The sequence below is a fragment of the Bactrocera oleae genome, chromosome 5 (assembly GCF_042242935.1).
Source record: "Bactrocera oleae isolate idBacOlea1 chromosome 5, idBacOlea1, whole genome shotgun sequence".
NCBI classification, from domain to species: Eukaryota; Metazoa; Arthropoda; class Insecta; order Diptera; family Tephritidae; genus Bactrocera; species Bactrocera oleae.
In genome coordinates this window covers 16960423-16980358 of record NC_091539.1, presented here as the reverse complement: position 1 = coordinate 16980358, position 19936 = coordinate 16960423, and the positions used below count along the sequence as shown (strand labels likewise).

Genomic DNA, 19936 nt, shown 5'->3' with positions numbered 1-19936 from the left:
CTATAGCAGAAAGAGAGCAGAGGAAAGAGGACCATAGAAACCGCGCCTATAAAAAGCAGGGAAAGCATAATAGGGACGAACGGGGCAGCAAACAGCAATGGTTACCATGAAACAAATAAAAGAACTGAACAGGGACAGGCCCCAGAACCAATGGAAATTGACTTTTCTTCTAAGTTTAGGCAGCGCACTAACTCCTCCAAACCTCAAGGGAGCAATCAACACGCTCAAAAGAGATCAAACACGACCGATAGAGCAACATGACAAAGGCGCCAAAAGCTGAACAATGTTGTTCAGAGTAACCCTAATGCTGAGAAACTAAAATATGAAAACGCAGCAAAAGCGGCTGCAATTGAAATTGAAGAGGACACTGAGTCGCTGTGTGACAATGACTTTTTTAGGGAACAATCCCGACAGTCGTACATCAAACGACAGTTTGCTAGGAGAATTTTTAAAATATTAATCGATACAGGGGCGGCAAGGAATAATATCAAGCCCGTAAAGGAGCAAAAAGAAGAGAAAACAAGTAATTCATGTCAAAAAACCCTTCACTGTGAGCTCGGTACATGGTTCGAGCAGAATAAGAAAGGCAGGACTAAACTTAAAACAAGTCCGTTTATTGCGGCGATCCAAAAGAGAAGAAAAAACTTACAAGAATAGTACAATAGTTAAAGCGAATAATTGAAGTACGGAATGATAAGAAATAGAGAAACACTTTGCACAGGGTGCATCGTGTGATATAAAATAAAAATAGAAAATAAATCTTAAACATCCTGCGCGGTCGAAGCTACTGCTTCGTAATCGTCGGGTTGTAAGAGTAAGCTCAGTTTGTGCACTGCCCGGGTGCACACTCCATAAGAGGTAACCAATGTTGCGTTGCGTACCAGGCCATCCCTGCCCGGATGAACCTCTGTTATGCGACCCAGTCGCCAATGTGTTGGGGGAAGATTTTCATGTCTGACTAGGACAATGTCTCCAACATGAATATTTTCGGTGCGCCTCCGCCACTTACTTCGTGTTTGCAGGGTCGCCAAATAATCTTCACTCCACCGATGCCAGAACTGTTGATGTATTAGTCGTAACCACTGCCAGTGCTTTTGTTGGTTAACAGGAATTTCCGCTACGGTAGGTTCTGGCACTGCGATAAGAGGAGCGCCAATGAGAAATTCTCCTAGTGTTAGCGCATATTTGTCTTCAGGATCGTCAGTCAGCGGTATAAGTGGACGCGAATTCAAACAGGCCTCAATTCGTGTCGCCAGCGTCTGTAATTGCGAATGCCACATCGCCTGGTTACCTATTACCCGTACCAGATGTCGTTTCGCGGACTTCACAGCAGCCTTCCACAATCCACCTTGATGGGGGCACTAGGTGTTATAAAGTGCCAACTCGTCCCAATGTTGGCAAGATATTGCTGATTCTGTTCATTGTGCCAAGCAGCTAGATCTTCCCTCATTACCCGATTGGCACCTACAAAAGTTGTAGCGTTATCACTGTATAAGTCGCGGCACAGACCGCGTCGACTAACGAAACGCGTGAAATCGTCTATAAACGCCATTGATGACAAGTCATCCACCAACTCGATGTGCACAGCTTTGGTAGCCATACATACGAAAACTGATAGATAAGTTTTAACGCTACTGCGAGATCTTTTAGTGCCAATGTGCAGTGAAAAAGGACCGCAATAGTCGACACCTGACACCAGAAATGGCCAAGATACGCAGACCCGTGTCGTCTGCAAATCACACATTTATGTATTGAACCGCGTACAACTTGCCTTGCATTAAGGATCCAGTAGCGGTAGCGTAGAGTATGTAGCATTAGCTGTGTACCGCCATGAAGGGTGTCGATATGAGTTTGGTGTACCAGCAGCCTAACTAAATCGCTAAACTTTGGAAGTATAGTTGGATGACGATGCCCATTAATGCAACCACCTACCCGTATGATACCATGATCATCCAAGTAGGGGTTAAATGGTAGTAGTGGGCTAGAGCTTGATAAATTTGTGCTTTCACGTAAGCAATGTAAGTCTTGTGGAAACGCGTTCGCTTGATCAATACGAATGAGCAATTCAAGCGCGGTATCCATCTCTGGAGTTGTCACACGATGTTGGTGGAGATGGCGATGCTTTGGTAACCAGCGAAGTATTATAGCTGTGTTCTGATTAGTCTTTTGATCGAACTAAACCGCTGTGTTAATGGAATATGTTGTCCATCGAAACGTCGGGTGGTGAGATGCAACCGAATTGAAGATGTGAAGGTTAAAACTCTGGCCCTCTCTTCAATCCGCATCTTTACAACTTCGTCTGCTTGTAACTCCGGTACCTGGTTACACGGGGTTGCCTTCTGACGTAACCAATCTGGACTCGTCCACCATAAATGGTGGCTTAGCAACTCTGATGGAGTCACACCACGGCTCGCGCAATCTGCTGGATTCTATTCCGAAGGTACATAATGCCAACAATCTAGAGAGGTCAATTCTTGTATTTGCCGAACCCGGTTGGCAACATATGGTTTTAATAACATTGGCTGTTTGCTTAGCCAGCACAATACAATACTAGAGTCCGTCAGTAAGTGTACAGAGGCATCCACCAAACTAAGCGCTCTGCGAACAATATCAATCGTCTTAGCTAATAGGAGAGCTCTACATAGTTCGAGTCGAGGGATGGTGGCGCCTTTCAGCGGCGCAACCTTAGTACGTGCGGTGAGCAATGATACCTTTACATTGCCATCACTGTTGATAGTGTGTGCGTAAACGACCGCAGCGTAGGCCTTCTGGCATCACAAAAACCATAGAGCGTACTGCGACTAGTTGCATTCATCCCAAGCCAACGAGGTACACGAACCTTGGCGAGAGTACATAAATCATCCCGAAATTTAGACCAGATCTTTCGGTAGTGGGGTATCCCAAGATATACCCGCAGACTAAAGAGTCTGTATAAAAACTTTGCCCGATATAATGACTGGTGCCAGAAATCCAGTGGGGTCATACAGTTGGGCTACGTCACTGAGAACTCGTCGCTTCGTTGGCAATTCATCATAGTGTTTCAGTGATACATTAAACAACAACACTTCACTTACCGGGCCCCAACGCAACCCTAACACCGTAGCTATAGGGACGTCAATACTGCATTCATGTATAGAAGATGATTGGCCAATTTTCGCCAGAACGGCGGCTCTATTTGAGTTCCACTTCCGTAACCTAAAACAACCAGCCGTAAAAATCATGGATACATTTTGGGCTAAAGTGACCGTTTCCTTAACGTCAGTACAGCTCGTGAGGAAGTCGTCTACGTAAAATGAAGAGAGAATGGCAGTGCGCGCCGACTCAGCTTGCTTATGGTCGCTCACCACTCTATAATTATCGATAACACATTGCTGCAGCGCTCGCACTGCATTGTAAGGGCTACATGCCATGCCATAAGTCACCGTCGTAAGCTGATATATTTTAATATCCTCGTTCGGGGATTCGCGCCATAAGATACGCTGGAGATCTCGATCCTCTGGTGCTACTAAAACCTGGCGAAACATCTTTTCCACATCGGCTATGAGAGCAATTGCGTACCTTCGGAAACGGTAAAGGATATCGTTCAACGAATTCTGAATGGTTGGACCCACACGTTGTATATCATTAAGAGAAACACCATTTGATGTTGGTGATGAAGCATTAAAAACGACACGAAACTTGTCTAGTACGGCATGATGCGGAATGTGATATATACGACGGGAATCACTGTATGTACCTAAAGCTTCCATGTGCCCTAGGTCGATATACTCCTTCATGAAAACAATACATTTGTTACGTAATAGTGTATCGGAGGCCAGTCGACGATCCAAACGATAGAATTGTCTTAAGGCACTGCTATAAGAGTCGCCTAGGGGTGATGCGTTAGCTTGCATTAGTAAGCGCACCATGTAACGCCCTTCTGATGTTCGTGAGTGAGTCATTGAGAATATTCGCATTCATCATCAATAATCTCGTCAGCATAAGACCCTTCGTCGATCTTCCAAAAGCTGCTTACAATCTCGTCCAAACGAGACTCTTCCAAAATTTGAGCGCTATATGAGGGCAAACCTGGCTTATTTACTGAAGATGTTGATGCAGGCCCAAAAATAACCCAACCCAAACTCGTACGATGTGCATGTGGTTCGTTAGGACCACCCTTGATAGTATCTCCCTTCAAAATGAGACCTCAAACGTCAGCTCCTAGCAGAAGATCAATATTTCCTGGAGTACCAAAATGCGGGTCTGCCATTTGCAGACCAGCCAAGTGTTTATACTGATTTCCAAAGATTTGTGCTGTTGGAAGCATCGTGGTAATAGATTTAATGACCAAGGCATGAATTGCCACTGAGAATTGCAAGTCCGTTGACTTGAGTGTTATTGCCACGACGGCCTTGGTGCGTGTACAGGATAATGCACCAATACCCTCGACCGCTACATCATAGCTACTTTTATGGAGATTCAAAGCATTAGCAAAGCGTTCTGTAATAAAACTTACTTGTGATCCAGGATCACATAAAATCCTCGCCAGTCGTTCCTCCGAGTTGTCTCCAGAGACATACGCACACGCTGTAGCAAGAAGTATAATCTGTTCACCCCGAGCATGGCATCCAATTACAGAGTCGTGGTGTCATAACGTGGTTAGAACCGGTACTAACGGTTGACAGGGCTGCGGTTTAGTACTGGTAGTAGTTACCACTCTCCTCGTGGCGGAAAGCGAAGCAGAGAGCTGTGATTCTTAACAAAAAATGGTATTGTGCCTGCGGCCACATTGGCGACATCCTCCAGAGGGACACTGTTTAGACCTTAAGCAGTTAAAGCATAAGCCTGATTTCCTGAGGACATCGAAACGTTTCTCTGGTGGTAAGTCCAATAAGGGAGCTTTGATACGACGATAGGTACAGTTAATGCATCCCACTCTTGAACTGGCAAATTCATAACAGCTAATGAACGCAGAGAATCGTTTACAACATCCACAATATTCAGCAATGAATGACTCCTCTGATGCCAACGGAAGGTTTAGGAAACGCGCAACATGAATTTCTGCCAACTGCTTGGGGTTATCATACCGTTTTTTCAAAGCTGCCCACAGTTCTTCGTAACCTCCAGAATAAACACCATCAACCAACGGCACTGATGAGCAAGGAACAGCTTGACGCAACTTACCAAGTTTGTATGCAGTGGGCAATTCCCGGTTGTGTACTAAAGTCTGGAACGCGTCCTTAAATGCCAACCAATTATGTAACTCATCATCAAATGATGGAATATGTAACGGCTCCAACTTTAACTCGACCGACGAGTCTATATTGCCCTCCCTGGGAGCGTGTGACTCGTCACCTTTCGTCGAACGTAAGCGTATAAGACTGGAACATAGGTCGTTGTACACTTCTTCGGTGACGTCCCACCATGCTGAATGTACTTCCAACTCTTCGTCTTTCGCAAAACTGAGGAGTGTCTCGTGATTTACGAGCATGCGGTCGTAATGTAATCTCGCCGAATTCAACAGTTGCTGAGCCTTAGATACATCTAATTCACCAGCGTGCGCCTTGCCCACCTGATCCAACGTGCAAGAAATTGCAGATGCATGAAACTGGCGAAGATTTACTTCTGTCATTTCCAATTTATGTACATGTAAAGTGCGGTTATGCTTTATAGTGGTACGGCAGAAACTGAACTTTATACACAAATATCGCCTTAATCCTTTACGATAGCGTCGAGACAAATTACTTTTGAGAATCACCAATTAAAACTCTCAAAGTTCTTAGTCCTCACAGGAGGCACCAAAAATTATATTCAATAAAAGGCAATGCTAAACTTAAAACACGTCCGTTTATTGCGGCGATCCAAAGGAGAAGAAAAAACTTACAAGAATAGTACAATTGTTAAAGCGAATAATTGAAATACGGAATGATAAGAAATAGAGAAACACTTTGCATCATGTGAAATAAAATAAAAATATAAAATAAATCTTAAACAAGTACAGACGCATGATATTGAGAAGGTCAAAGGAGTTTTCGACCTCTAACGAGGCATTACCCTTTAACACTTCGGTCACTGCTGCAATCCGCACTATAGATAATGAACCAATCTATGCCAAACTATATTTACATGGATGACGTCATATTTTTTTCTGAAAATAAGTTCGACCCAGTGAAGCATATCGACACAATTTTAAAATACTTATGCAATGCCAATATGAGGGTATCACAAGAGAAAACGAAGTTCTTTAAAGAAAGCAACGAATTCTTGGGCTTTGTAGTAACCAAAAAAACCGGACAAAAACTGACCCCGAAAAATTTAGAGCCATACGGGAATATGTTGAGCCTAAAAACGTATTCATTCCTTGGCCTATCTAGTTATTACAGGGCATTCATTAAGAACTTCGCGTCAATTGCGAGGCCTTCAGCATCCGATGATGTTATTCTCATGTACCCAGATTTCAAACAACCTTTTGACTTCACCACTGACGCCTCCATGGACGGCATCGGTGCGGTTCTGTCTTAAGTATTCAAACCAATTACCATGATTTCGCGAACGCTAAAACAAAGCGAAGCGTGCTATGCCACAAACGAAAGGGAGTTTTTAACCATTATCTGGGCTTTGGGTAAATTGGAACCCAAATGCGAAAATCAAAAGTTGGAAATCATACATTGATGAACACAATGCAAAAGTATTCTACAAACCCGGCAAAGAAATTTTGTGGCGGATGCTCTGTCCCGACAGAATGTGAACAATCTGGAAAATTAAGTGCAGTCAGATGCTGCGACAATTCACAGTGAAATATCATTATCCTACACGATCGATTCGACAGAAAAGCCTTTAAATTGCTTCAAGAACCAGTTCGTTCTCGAAGAAGCCAAATTTCCATTAAAAAAAGACATCATACTTTTCGGCAGAAAAATACGCCACCTAATAAATTTTACAGATAAAAACGCTCCATTCGAAATAATTAAACCACTCGTTAGTACCAACTCATTAAACGCAATTTACTGCGATTTACCGACGTTGGCCAGTATACAACATGATTTAGTGTTAAATTTTCCGGCAACTAAGTTTTGGCACTGCAATAATATCGTTGTCGACATTACAAACAAAGGTGAACAAACTGAAATAATCATCACTGAACACATTGGCTCACATAGAGCCGCTCAGGTGTATATTAAACAAATCCTTCGTGTTTATTAATTTCCGAAAATGCAAAATTAGCCAATGAGGTGGTGTTCAATTGGAAAACATGTACCAAAGCGAAACACCACAGGCACCCCAAGAAACAAATGCTTGGGGTAACACCAATTCCATCATATGCTGGAGAAATGCTCCTTATTGACATTTTTTCAACAGACAAAAAATCGTTCCTTACTTGCGTTGACAAGTTCTCGAAGGTTGCCGTTGTACAACCGATCGCGTCTCGCACGATAATTCATGTAAAAATGTCCATTATCCAACTTCTAAATTTGTTTCCTCAAACAAAAACAATTTATTGCGACAATGAAGCCGCTTTCAATTCGGAGACAATTAGATCACTGTTAAAAAAACGGGTATGACATAGATATTTTGAATCCACCACCTCTTCACAGTTGTTTAAATGGATAAGTGGAACGCTTCCATGACACTCTTGTGGACATAGCTAGATCTTTTAAACTAGAAAAAATGTCTGATGACACAACAGAGTTAATTTTGGGGGCAACAAGAGCCTACAATCGATCCATACACTCGGTCACAAGCCAAACCCCAATCGATATTCACGCAGCATCTAGCGAAATCGCAAACTCCCAACATGTTAACATTGAAAGATCTAACCCGAACATGCAAAATAAAGTTTTTGAAGTAGGCGAAAAAGTGTTTGAAAAAACAAGAACAAGTTAGGAAAAAAGTTAACACCGCTTTGCACAGAGGAAACGAGTCAAGCAGACCTGGGAACGTCTGTTCTTATTAAAGGGAGGGTGGTCCACAAAGACAACCTTCAGTAGCACTTACTTAAGGTTAATAGTTAAGCACACAACAATCTTTATTCCCTATTTTTCTGTTTTTGCAGGATTAAATTTGCAGACTTTTCCAATTATATTCCGGTGATAGACGATAAAGTATTGGCATGGGTACAAAGGGACTATTTAAGGTATTCGAGTAACCTGACAAAATTTGCTAGCATGTTAGATGAGACCACAGAATTAGCAGAGTTATTCCCTCAATCGCATATGCGAAAGTTATTAGACGTGAATATAGAACATATTATATGGCAAAAAGTCTGGAAAAAAAGAATGAGTTGGTTGACACACCGCATTTATATGAAACATTATATACGAGAAATAGAATATTAATAAACCAGATTTCAAACTTGATTCTCACAATTACATTGGCTAAGGCTAACATAATAAGTTCAACTATTTTTGATCATGAAGATTTGGAGAGAATCTTAAAGGAACACCCCGTAGTGATCCTTATAGTTAGCATAGTAAAAGCATACAAGATTAAGGTCCTACAGTACGGGAATATAATTCATATACTCATAGCCTACCCTAGAATTAAATTTATCTGTACCAGAGTCACCAACTTCCCGGTATCACATCAACATGTAACACTACAGTTACAAGATGATACCGTATCTGAATGCAACGATGGCGGTCTAGCGGTTAACGAATGCGTAACAACAACATTGGTATACGTTTGAAAGTTAACGGTAAAATACAGCTGTGAAGGAGCACTGCATGCTAGCGGCGCGGCTTCATGCCGCACTCAACCAAGCCACCTGAAGCCTATCTCGCATATAGATGATGGAAACATAATTATCAACGAGAGCACAGCGAGGGTCAGTACAGACGATAGCCCAGAGATCATTACGAACGGTACACACCTCGTCACCTTCTGTTTCTCCGCCATCATCAGTGGAACGAAATATGTGAACCAGCGTGAGATACTAAATAGGAAGACAGGCGTAGCTGGGTCAGCGCTGCTTAACATCGTTAATCACGACCCAGTCTAGAATATGCCACAACTCCATATGATGAACAATATCAATCTTCGTGTCATCGAAGACGTTAAAGACGAGCTGGCGTCCGCCGACTCATTCAATACATGGATTATCGCCAGTGTTGCTCTCAGCGTCATCTTAAGTGGCTTTATCATCATATGTCAAATCTCAAAGAGAAGATGAGCTTCGCGGGAGGTACAGAAGTTCATCAACAACCATAAGAATTGCACACAAATAATATAAAAAACTTGCACTGCACTTATCTTTACCCATTTGCTCCAAACATTGACACTGCTCCAAACATTGACACTGACGCTTGAGTTCAGTGGCCTGACTACTATGGTCAGCTGCGGTAACCTGATATTGATGTTCCGTATGATCTTCTTTATTAACGTCTTAATTCCAATTCAATTACATTTTTTCCTTAAACTAAAATGTTGATGATTCGTCAGCAATTAGCATTTAACCCGATGCGTATGCAAGTGCTATTGCTGAAGCAGCGTCTTTCGTTATATTAACCGGATTATTTTTCATATGCAACTTTATAGCTTTTGTTACATTAACTTACATAAGTGCTAAGGAAAATAGCTGCACATTAACATCTCCGTTTTCACGGTCTTCTTCTATTGCAAAATTACAAGTATACAATAGAATTGCAATTTATACATACATACGGCATAGAATCTGCCTCTCTCTCTCTTACCCTACAATGGGTATTATTACATTATTAATTTACAATAATTACCAAAAAAAAAAAACAAATACAAAGATCGTAAAATTCACACATAATTAAACGGTAATAAAGCGGTATATTATTGGATTTTACTACGACAAATATATTCAGCATCAAAATGTATTCAGTATACTTACATACTTCCTCATATATAATATTTATATACGTGTCATTCCATATCAAATCGAATTTTGGAGGTAAGTTTTGTCTTATCATGTCACAAAGTTCTGCCAAAAGTAAAAATTTTCACGCAATAGTTACTTTTTACGATTTTCAAAAATTCATAATTTTTTAATTATGGTAATTTTTAAAATTTTTTTCCCATAAGTCTAAGTGCCCTCTGAAAACTCACCAGCGTTCTTTGTTTAATATACAGTAGTTTCTAAAATATTAAATAAATAAACTCATAAAATCGGGAAAACCGTGAAATTTTCAAGTTCGCATAACTCTTAGGAAATTATTTTCCTTTGGCAGAATTTCGTTTTATGATAAGACAAAACTTTCCACCAAAATTCATTCGAATCGGTGGGAGTCGCGTTCTACTATTTGTCGATTTGACATGGAATGACCCATAGGAATTATCCGGCAACACCCCTTGTTCTTTGGCAAACAAAAACAAACAAGATTGCGTACCAAACCAAAACGCATTAATCTCTTCAACGAGCTCTAGATTGCAAAACAATAAAAGTACATAAGGACATAAGAGATACAAATTAATTAAAAGTGCGGTTAAAAAAAAAATATATATATATAATAATAACGAAACTGTATTAATACATGTTTTTTACAAATTTAATATAAATAACAAATATTTATTTATCGAAAGGAGTAATATAATTAATTACTTGATTCAAATCAGTATACACTGAAAAAAATTTAATACCTTTTGACACTTATTTAAACATATAAATAAAATGATAAATGTTGATAAAAAAACAAAATACATCTGGAGCTGCACGCTCAAAACAGGTTGCTATTCAAGACTACTTTGGATCGGTATTAGATATCAAAATTAAAAATCTTGACAATTTTTGGACACGATTCCAAACGGCTCATGACGTCATAGTAGAAACTGAGTCATCAGATTTTCCACAAAATTTTAAAACCTCGGCTTTCGCCAAGTATGTAAACTGCTTAGACCAGTATGAAGCTACAAAAGCTATGATCTTCGATCAATTAAAGCTAAAGAAAAGCTATTGCACCTACTCCACATCCGAGAGTAGAGCTGCGACAAATTCAAAGTCAAGAGGCAAGTTCAGACATCCACCTCGAGATGCCCGCATATCAAAAGCACAAAAGTTGTATCACCTTCGACACAAAACAACAGGTCAAATAGGCGTAATAGTCAAACAGTTTGCACTTAATGACGACAATTTCAATTTGGCTTGGGAAGCTCTAAAATTTAGATATGAAAACGAAAGAATATTGGTCGATAAACAACTAACGACGCTTATAAACTTGCATAAAATTCAAAATGAAACAGGTGAAGAATTTATTAAACTTCAATCCACTGTTTCAAATTGTTTGTCGGTTTTATGGACACAGAATATTCTCACAGAGAGCTGGGGCCCTATACAGCAATTGCTCTCATCCCGAAACAAGTGCTCAACGTGGCAACAAATGAAAGACTTTCTGACCGATCTACCCGATATGAAATAGCGAAAAGGGTAGAGGAAAAAACAGTCAGAACTAAAAACATTCAACACGACCTAAATCGAAGCTTCAATAGACCCCAAGCAAGTAGCAAAACTAAATTAAACAGAAACCTTTACAAAACGCAATCGTTCACGTCTGAACAGATGGCTCACGCCAAAGCAGTGCTTATAAATTACAAAAGCAAATCCCGAAAATTGCCAAAAATCACCATGCTGCTGAAAGGCTTTAAAAACGTAATAATTCAAAGTAGGGTATTACTACCCACAGCACATCTCCATCGAACATCGACGAGAACTCTAAAAACTAGAGCCTTATTAGACCAAGGATCACAACGAACCTTCATATCATCTAGGGTACAAAATAGGTTAAAACTGCCAGCGAGACAATCGAATTTCAAACAACACAAAATCTGCACCATTACCCTAATTTCTCCCCAAGCAAGCAAATTGCCGCAACTTACTAACTTGCTTCTAAGTTATCACACAAATAGCAAGCATTGGCAAAAGGGTCCCAACTGCAATACCCCCGCTCAAATAGATATACTAGTAGGCTTTTACCCCAAATAATACTTGAAGGTGTTGAAAAAATTTAATCGCCCTTCTAGCCCAAAATACTATATTCGGTTGGATTCTGTGTGGACTAGTTACTGAACCAATTTCCACATTAACAACTTAAGTTGACGGAAATTCAAAAAAATACCTTAATTCACAATTAAAGAAATTTCGGGAGTTAGAAAAACGCCCCCTCATATAAATTACAACCCCAGAAGATCAGTATTGTGAAGACTTCCACAAAGCCACAACTACTCGATCAAATAATGGCCGGTACGTCGTACGACTACTACTAAAGCCACAACTTTCCAACACTCCACAAATCGGCACAAAAAACCAAGTGAGAGCTTCCTCTGATAACCCCAATGCTAAAAACACAAATATTTATAATTCAACCAAGTCATGCAAATATATTCTTGAATATTCCAAATATAAAATATTCCAATAATAAAATTTTCGTCAACTAATTTCCATAAATTCGAAAAAGGCAGAACAACAAAAACACAGGGGTTCCAATGGAATGCAATATCAGTTTTCATATTCTACTGAGCCAATATCAGCATTATCCGCAATAATAATTTCGACCCCGCAGGATGGCTTCGGCCAATTATGATACAAGCGAAAATCCTGATTATTCTTCACTTTGAAAAATGGTCACAATTCTCAAACAATCTAAACGATGTCCGAATCTCCCAATTCTTGGCCACAATCGCTCACGTCCATACATAACATCGTTCGTACATAATTGTCGAAAGTAATTGTAGAAAGTCGAAAAATCGACACCAATCTCACTATAGTGGCTCATAGTTGCCTAAAATTTCATAATTATAAAACAATTTACAAATAGAACAAGTAAGGAAATTCCAAGTTCGGGTGTAACCGAACATTTTATTGTATACTCTCACAATTTCCAAGGATCAAAGCCCGGGAAATTATTATACTTCAGATGTTGGCAAAATTTTATATTAAAGGAAGTATTGATCGGATTCAATCCATTTTTAACACAAAGACATATTATTATCGAGAGTTTTATTTAATTATTTTATTATATGAATTGCAATGATATATCTTACACATTGACCAATATTTTCGGTAAAAAGTCAACTATAGACACTGGGGTCCACATATTCACTACCTAGGGGCTTATACAATTTTGGTTCAATTTAAATAATTGTTGGTCACAAGGTGGCATACTTTAAACGTATTATTCACGCAAAGTTTTACGCCGATATAATTATTGTTGCTTGATTTGCATAGTGGAAAATGAAAGAATCAGATGGAATTTAAAATGTTGTTATATGGGAAATAGGCGTTGTTGTAATCCAATTGTTGAAAAAATTGAAGAATGTTTGTTGATATCGGTTAAGCAAATTCCAAGACATGGGTTTTCACCTAAAAATGGTTTATCGCGCTTTTAGTAGTTTTTAACAGTACCGTTATATGGGGAGTGGGCGTGGTTGTCACCCGATGTCCCCACACACACACTGTCAATAGAGGTGCTCAAAATATTTGTTCTCAGTGGATTTTGTTTTTATAGCTTTAGCGGTTTAGGAGATACGCACATTAAATCTATTATGGGGGCGGGACCACGTCCACTTTTTAAAAACAAATTTAATTGCAGATGCCCCTCCCTAATGTGATCCTGTATATCAAATAACAGTCTTGTATCTTATTGTGTAGCTTAGTTATGGCAATTTATTTGTTTTTCATTAAAGGCGTTTTGTGGGCATGGCAGTGGTCCGATTACGCCCATTTGCAATACCAACCGTCTTACCAAGAAACATGTGTACCAAGTTTCATAAAAATATCTCAATTTTTACACAGCTTGCACACATATATATTACCTTTTCTCTAACTCGATTACTTTTAGGTGATACAAATAAACGTTTGTTGAACAAAACTATTATACTCTGTAGCAACATGTTGCGAGACTCCCAATGTGATACAGTGACGCATCTAGACTAACAGAAAGCTTATCGCAGTTATCTAAGCGCTGCTGATATGGGTGGTTTATGCTAATGTTAAGCTTTAAATCCCACATCAAAAAAAGTAGCTTACAAAACAAACTATGATGAATTTACCATATCACTAACTCGAAATCAGATTTTACAGCCCTAATCCCAGAGTATGTTTTCAAAGGAGTACCCATTCTGGCTCTATCTAAGCCAGGCGTGGAGTCGCTAACCTTACTAAGCCATAATAAATAAATTGTAAATATCCGCCAATAAAAATGATAAACACAAAAACCCATATACTTTTACTATAATAACAAGTCGTCAAAATAGTAAATCAAATAAACACGCAAAATAAAGTTGCTTACATCAAGCATCAATACTTATGGTACATTAAAGTCCATATCGATTAAAACCAAAATCGTTTCTTACACTTAATATTTTGCGCCGTTGGCTACTCTACCAGCAGCAAGGCGAAATACTCGTACTTCCAACATATACAGCCAAAATGGGTAATAATAGGCAAAATATTCGGCTAGGGGGCCCAGGATGTGTAAATGAGCTAAGCCTGAGTAAATAAACACACCACCTTCCGTTAAAAACTGGCGCACCGTAATGTAACCACCAGGAATTGGCACAAAACGCACAGCTATACAAACAGAACCCTACCCCTGCAGAACCAAAGTGAGCGTATTTATTTCACACATTTAAATATGTTTGTTTGAATACGGTTTTATATACATAAAATCTGCAACAGTAAATCGGTTTTTACCAATATAAAAAACGATTATCAAACTGGTATAAATCTAAATAAAGTTTGGTACTTTATGTATCTCCAAATATATACGTAAATAATTATTGTATGCCTATAAGCTTACTTTTGTATTTCTAAACACCCATATTTCACATACATAAAAAAAACATAATTTAAGTATTTACTTGCCAAAACAATAAGCAGGATTGCTATAAATAAGTAAGCAAAGGCAAAATTTAAATTATAACACAAAAATCAAGAGAGAAAATAGCCAAAATAAAAACAAATCAAAAACATACAGATGCACACATAGCCATTAAAGTCTGCGTTCACCCCACACTAATTTTTGTGATAACGGGATTTGAGTGTAAGGATAAGTAAACATAGGCACCATTAAGTCGGCGTTCAGCTTTAAAACTAGTTACAAAAGTATTAAAAATTATAAAGAAAAATTAAATTCAACATTTTGTTGGATAGCCGCGTTGTTTTAAAACCACGCTCAATCGATTTAGTATTGATCTTACCAACTTATCTGTTTCCTCAGCTGTAATCTGGGACTATTCTTCTTTCATAACACTTCGCAAAGCCTCCTTACTTGTTATTGTATGCTGACGAATGCTATTTCCCTACAGATCCCATAAATGCTCAATAGGATTGAGGTCAGGTGATTGAGGGAGCGTTTTAAGTTGTCTAGGAGCATTGTACAAGAGCCAAAGTCTAACTATTTCCACAGTATGCTTCGGGTCATTATCTTGTTGGAACCAAAACGTCGAAGATAATCGAAGATTCTCTGCACTTTGGTTCAAATTGTTTTTTTTTCAGTAAATTCAAGCTGACCCACACCATAATTCCGCCCCTTTCCGTGTTTAACTGCACCAACAAAATTTTGCTTTTCAAGGGCTATTCCTGACTTGCGGCACACAGTTTGTCGACCTTTAATGCCAAAAATGCAAAATTGACTTTCATCCGAAAATATTACTTGTCTCCAGAATTCCGGCGACTTATTTATATAATTATGAGCAAATTCAGTGCCCTTTCGCCTGTTTGCAAGTGAAATATATGGTTTCTTTCGAGCGACTCTACCATGATATTCAGCTTTTCGTAAAATTTTTCTAGCAGTTTCGGCACACATTGTTTTTTAATGTTTATATTTACGTTTTCAATAATCTTTGTAGACGTAATTCGAGGGTTATTTTACCATATTTATTATTTTTCGTTCTTCCCGCTCTGATAATATAATATTTATTTTCGGATGGCCAGATCGAGGTTTTGACGTTAAATTCAGATTTTTGTTAAATTGTTTACGACGCGCTGGACAGAAAAATACGTTATTCCAATAGTTTGACCAATTTTTTGAAACTTTCGCCATCTTTCCACAACTTAATGATAATTTTTCTTTCCGACAAAATAATTTCTTTTCCTTTGGTTTCCATTTTTTTAAATATGATTAAAACGCGTCACAAGCTCTTTAACCGACTAATTATATTAAAACAAAATAGAATCTACGCAAAAAGAACGAACAAATTCATGAGAAGTAACGGTATTTCCAATTCAAGCTAGCTGAAATAAAATTTCACCACCCTATCAGGCGACGCAACGAATTACACCTCTATAAGCAAAATGTATATACATACATATGTATGTATGGTATGCGTATGAACAAAAATTAAAGTAATAAAAAGGGAAATAATTGACTTATGAAAAGAAAATGTAAGTAATGAGGGAAATAATAATGGAATTAGAATTAAAATTTCATTTAATAAAAAAGAATTATAAAAATAAAATAAGAATATATAAAAATATCTGATAGGATTTGAACTTAGGCAAAATATTTCACGTTGCAATAAGTAAGTGTGCTATACAAGCAGCACCGCAGGCAATATTTGACCAACTTTGCCTAATCTGTGAACTTAAACAACTATTGTTGTTTACTTGCTTCATATGCTCATATATTTATATGTGAATATTCTTGAAATTGCCTTCCTCAGTCAAAATTTATGCGAGCTCATATGTATATATTATACTTATGTATGTTTGTAGACAAAGTCGTCATTTGGTTTTTTTCAACAACACAATGTCCGCGCGAACTAGCCGTTATTTTGTTGGCTTGCCACCATGCACAGAGGCGTGTCAAGTGAGGGCTCATAATATATCCATATGTTGCTTAATTTGTATTGAAAAATACTGATGCATTTATGACTTATTTTCGTAATATAATATAATAATAATATACGTAAAAATATAAATTCATACTTATAATCGTCTTTAAAATAAATTCGATTAATAAAAACTATCTGAAATAATTATGTGACAGTGCGCCCCTGACCCTTTCTTGCTTGCGATCGTTCAACTTGTTTTTCGCAAAAAGCAAAAAGAGTGGACAAAAGTCATTGTTTGTGCGGGACAAGAAGAAGTAAGCATCGGCGTACGTGTATTTAAGAATGTATGTGTGATTATCACATTTGTGTAAATAGGCATAATAAGGAAATATTCAATAAACCTAAACATATGAACATATTTTCCTGAAATATTTTAATTATCTCAGGAAGTAAAATATGCTTTTAATGTAATTGAATTGAGATATGCTTAGATTCCAATTAATAAAACAAAAAATTAAATACAATTTAAGTTTTATGAGTTTTAGGATTCGAACGTATAGGCTCGTAATCGGATTGAGCTTAACTCCTTCACACTTATGGCCTAAGCCACCACAAAAGTGGAAACGCGATCGCTTAGCCACCGTTGTATTGTTATCCTTTGCTCAATAAGCAATTGCTCACGCAACGCTCATACATAAGTTGAAAAGATAGCCTATTAAATGTTTATTTTATTATAAACTCTGGGGTTTTTACCGGTAATACAGCTTTTTAATTTAGAAGGCTTTTTATAATTATATCATAGAAATTGAAAACATAAATCTAAATAGGTATGCGCAACGATTTTTCATTTAGGAATATTCGTTGTGTCTATTTATAGCATTTCGCACATTGCGTGGTGTATTTTTCTTCTTTGAACTTCTTCGAAGTTAAATTTTTCGATGTGCCCTCATCTGGAATTACAAATTAGTACTCAAAAAAATTTCATTTAACATTTGCGCCCTCTCTATTCATTAACATTCTCTGATATAATTGCGACGCGCAAAACATATTGCAACGGATTTCTCGATAAATCGTCTACCTGTAACTCACTCTTGAGTTCGATCACTGGATTGTTAAATAAAAGTCCCAATTTAATGGCTACACACTTATCTTCTTTTCTAATTCCAACAACTTAACACTTATTGCTCGTTATTCGAGCTTACAATTTCTTGCTTATAGCTTAATTGCTCTTATCACGACAACACTCCAACTAGAACTGTGTTTGCTGCACAATCCGGCAGCCCTTATATAGTAAATCTGTAATAAAACATTGCTTCTAGAACATTCTGGCAACTACGAATTCGCTAACTAGTTGCTTCTGGCAGTTTATCGTTCATTCGGTTTTGTTCTATCATCTATGTTCATGTTCGTCACACTGCCCTCCACCTAAGTCTGATCGTCCCGATTAAACATATTTGCGATACCAAACACAAAGCTTTTATGTCGCCCATCTCGTCTTCTTGGCTGGTGCTGACATCGTTAGCCGTCCTTCTCTTCTTGAAGTTAATTCCATCCGTTTTCCGGATACTCAGTTTCTGGTACATCCCTTGACTCAAAGCTGACTCGAGATTCCATTCTTGATCAGAACGTAACTCCATTGGAACACCGAATCTCGTTACCCACTTGTTGATGAATGCCTCCGCCACTGGTTCAGTCTCTTGGTTAGGAATTGTGTATACTTCTGGCCATTCATTGAAATGGTCCTTGACTACCAAAACTTGACTATTTCCTAATTTATTGGTGGGGAATGGACCATCTTCATACACGCCTATTTTCTCAACTGGCGCACGCGAACTGTGCTGTTTCATCTGCCCATGACTCCTGGACCTTGATCCTTTAGCTACAATGTCCTCAGCATATTTCGCAATCCTTTCTATAGCTGATTGACAACCAGTCCAATGAAACCTTTGCTTCAAATGCTCCAAGGATTTCATGTCTCTCAAGTGCCCTCCTCTTGGACATTTGTACTGCACGTTAAGAACATCAAGAATTCCAACCCTTGGAACAACCATAAGTACTCGGAAGGTTTGCCCATTTTCGCTTTTCCATACTCGACGCAAGCAGCCATACACCAACTTTTAACTGCTCCGTTCTGTCCAATATGATTTTGTGACTGGCCTTCCTGTAGTTATTTCTCCAATCGTTGTACATTGGTTCAACTCCACCTTATGTAATGCACCTTCCAATTCTGGATCTTCTTGCACAGAGTCATCCGTTTCAGGTTCAATTTTATGCTGATCTTCCACCTGTGATGGTATACACGCTTCCTGCTCTTCCAACTGTAAGGAAACTTGTGCTGGTATCCAAGCTTTTTGCTCTTCTAACTGTGAGGAACCTTTTATTGGTTCACACGCTTCCTCCTCTTCCAACTGTGGGAACACCTGCCCTGACATACGCCCGTTCAGTTCTTCCGACTTCGAAGACACTTTTGCTGGTATACAAGCTTCTTGATCTTCATACTGTGAGGACACCTGCGCTGGCATACGCCCGTTCAGTTCTTCCGACTTCGAAGACACTTTTGCTGGTATACAAGCTTCTTGCTCTTCATACTGTGAAGATCCTGCTTCACATGCTTCCTCCTCTTCCAACTGTGAGGATACCTGAGCTGACATATGCGACATATGCACGTCGAGCTCTTTCGGTGTTGACAACTGTGCTGAAAAACGTGCATGTTGCGCTGCGAATAGCTCTTCCAAATGCGTTGACCATCGTGTTTCTTGCTCTTTAAATTGTGTCGATATTTGCGATATTGCGGCAAAAACCATGTTTATGTCCACAATCTTTGAAGAGCATTGAGCCTCTTCTTTTTCTTCTATCTTTGTTGTCTCTTCTTCTAATTCCATGTGAAAGACATATTCCTCAAAATTAATCTTTTCCGCCTCCATGGCCTCTCTCAACCGTGATTGTAATTCAGTTTTTAATCCATTTGTCGCCAAACCACGTTTGCTCCAGCTCCTTTTTCAGTTGTGGAATCTCAGATCGTTAAACTTGGCCATTTTTAAATAATTATCTCCTTGGGAATTTATTTGACAATCCCACTTCTGACACCAATTGCAACGGATTTCTCGATAAATCGTCTACCTGTAACTCACTCTTGAGTTCGATCACTAGATTGTTAAATAAAAGTCCCAATTTAATGGCTACACACTTATCTTTTTTTCTAATTCCAACAACTTAACACTTATTG

The 19936-nt window shown here is 38.6% G+C and overlaps 1 protein-coding gene across 1 annotated transcript; it reads right to left on the bottom strand.

Moving 5' to 3' along the window:
- Positions 1 to 761: 761 nt before the first annotated feature.
- Positions 762 to 19514, bottom strand: LOC138857327 (uncharacterized). The gene is made up of 6 exons (XM_070109711.1): positions 19131 to 19514; positions 5164 to 5551; positions 3075 to 3916; positions 1933 to 2121; positions 1454 to 1729; positions 762 to 1259 (listed from the first exon to the last, which is right to left on the bottom strand). Exons 1-6 carry the CDS (start codon positions 19512 to 19514, stop codon positions 762 to 764), a joined length of 2577 nt encoding a protein of 858 aa, XP_069965812.1.
- Positions 19515 to 19936: the final 422 nt, after the last annotated feature.

Bases quoted from the DNA above. Each gene is read 5' to 3' on its own strand.
- LOC138857327 (XM_070109711.1), bottom strand. From the start codon at position 19,514: ATGGTTTTTGCCGCAATATCGCAAATATCGACACAATTTAAAGAGCAA. The intron at 5,552-19,130 runs GTGTTCCCACAG...ACGTTGGATCAG, and splicing joins ACGGGCGTATGTCAGGGCAG to GTGGGCAAGGCGCACGCTGG. The intron at 3,917-5,163 runs GTAAGTTGCGTC...GAACATCAGAAG, and splicing joins GCCCACTGCATACAAACTTG to GGCGTTACATGGTGCGCTTA.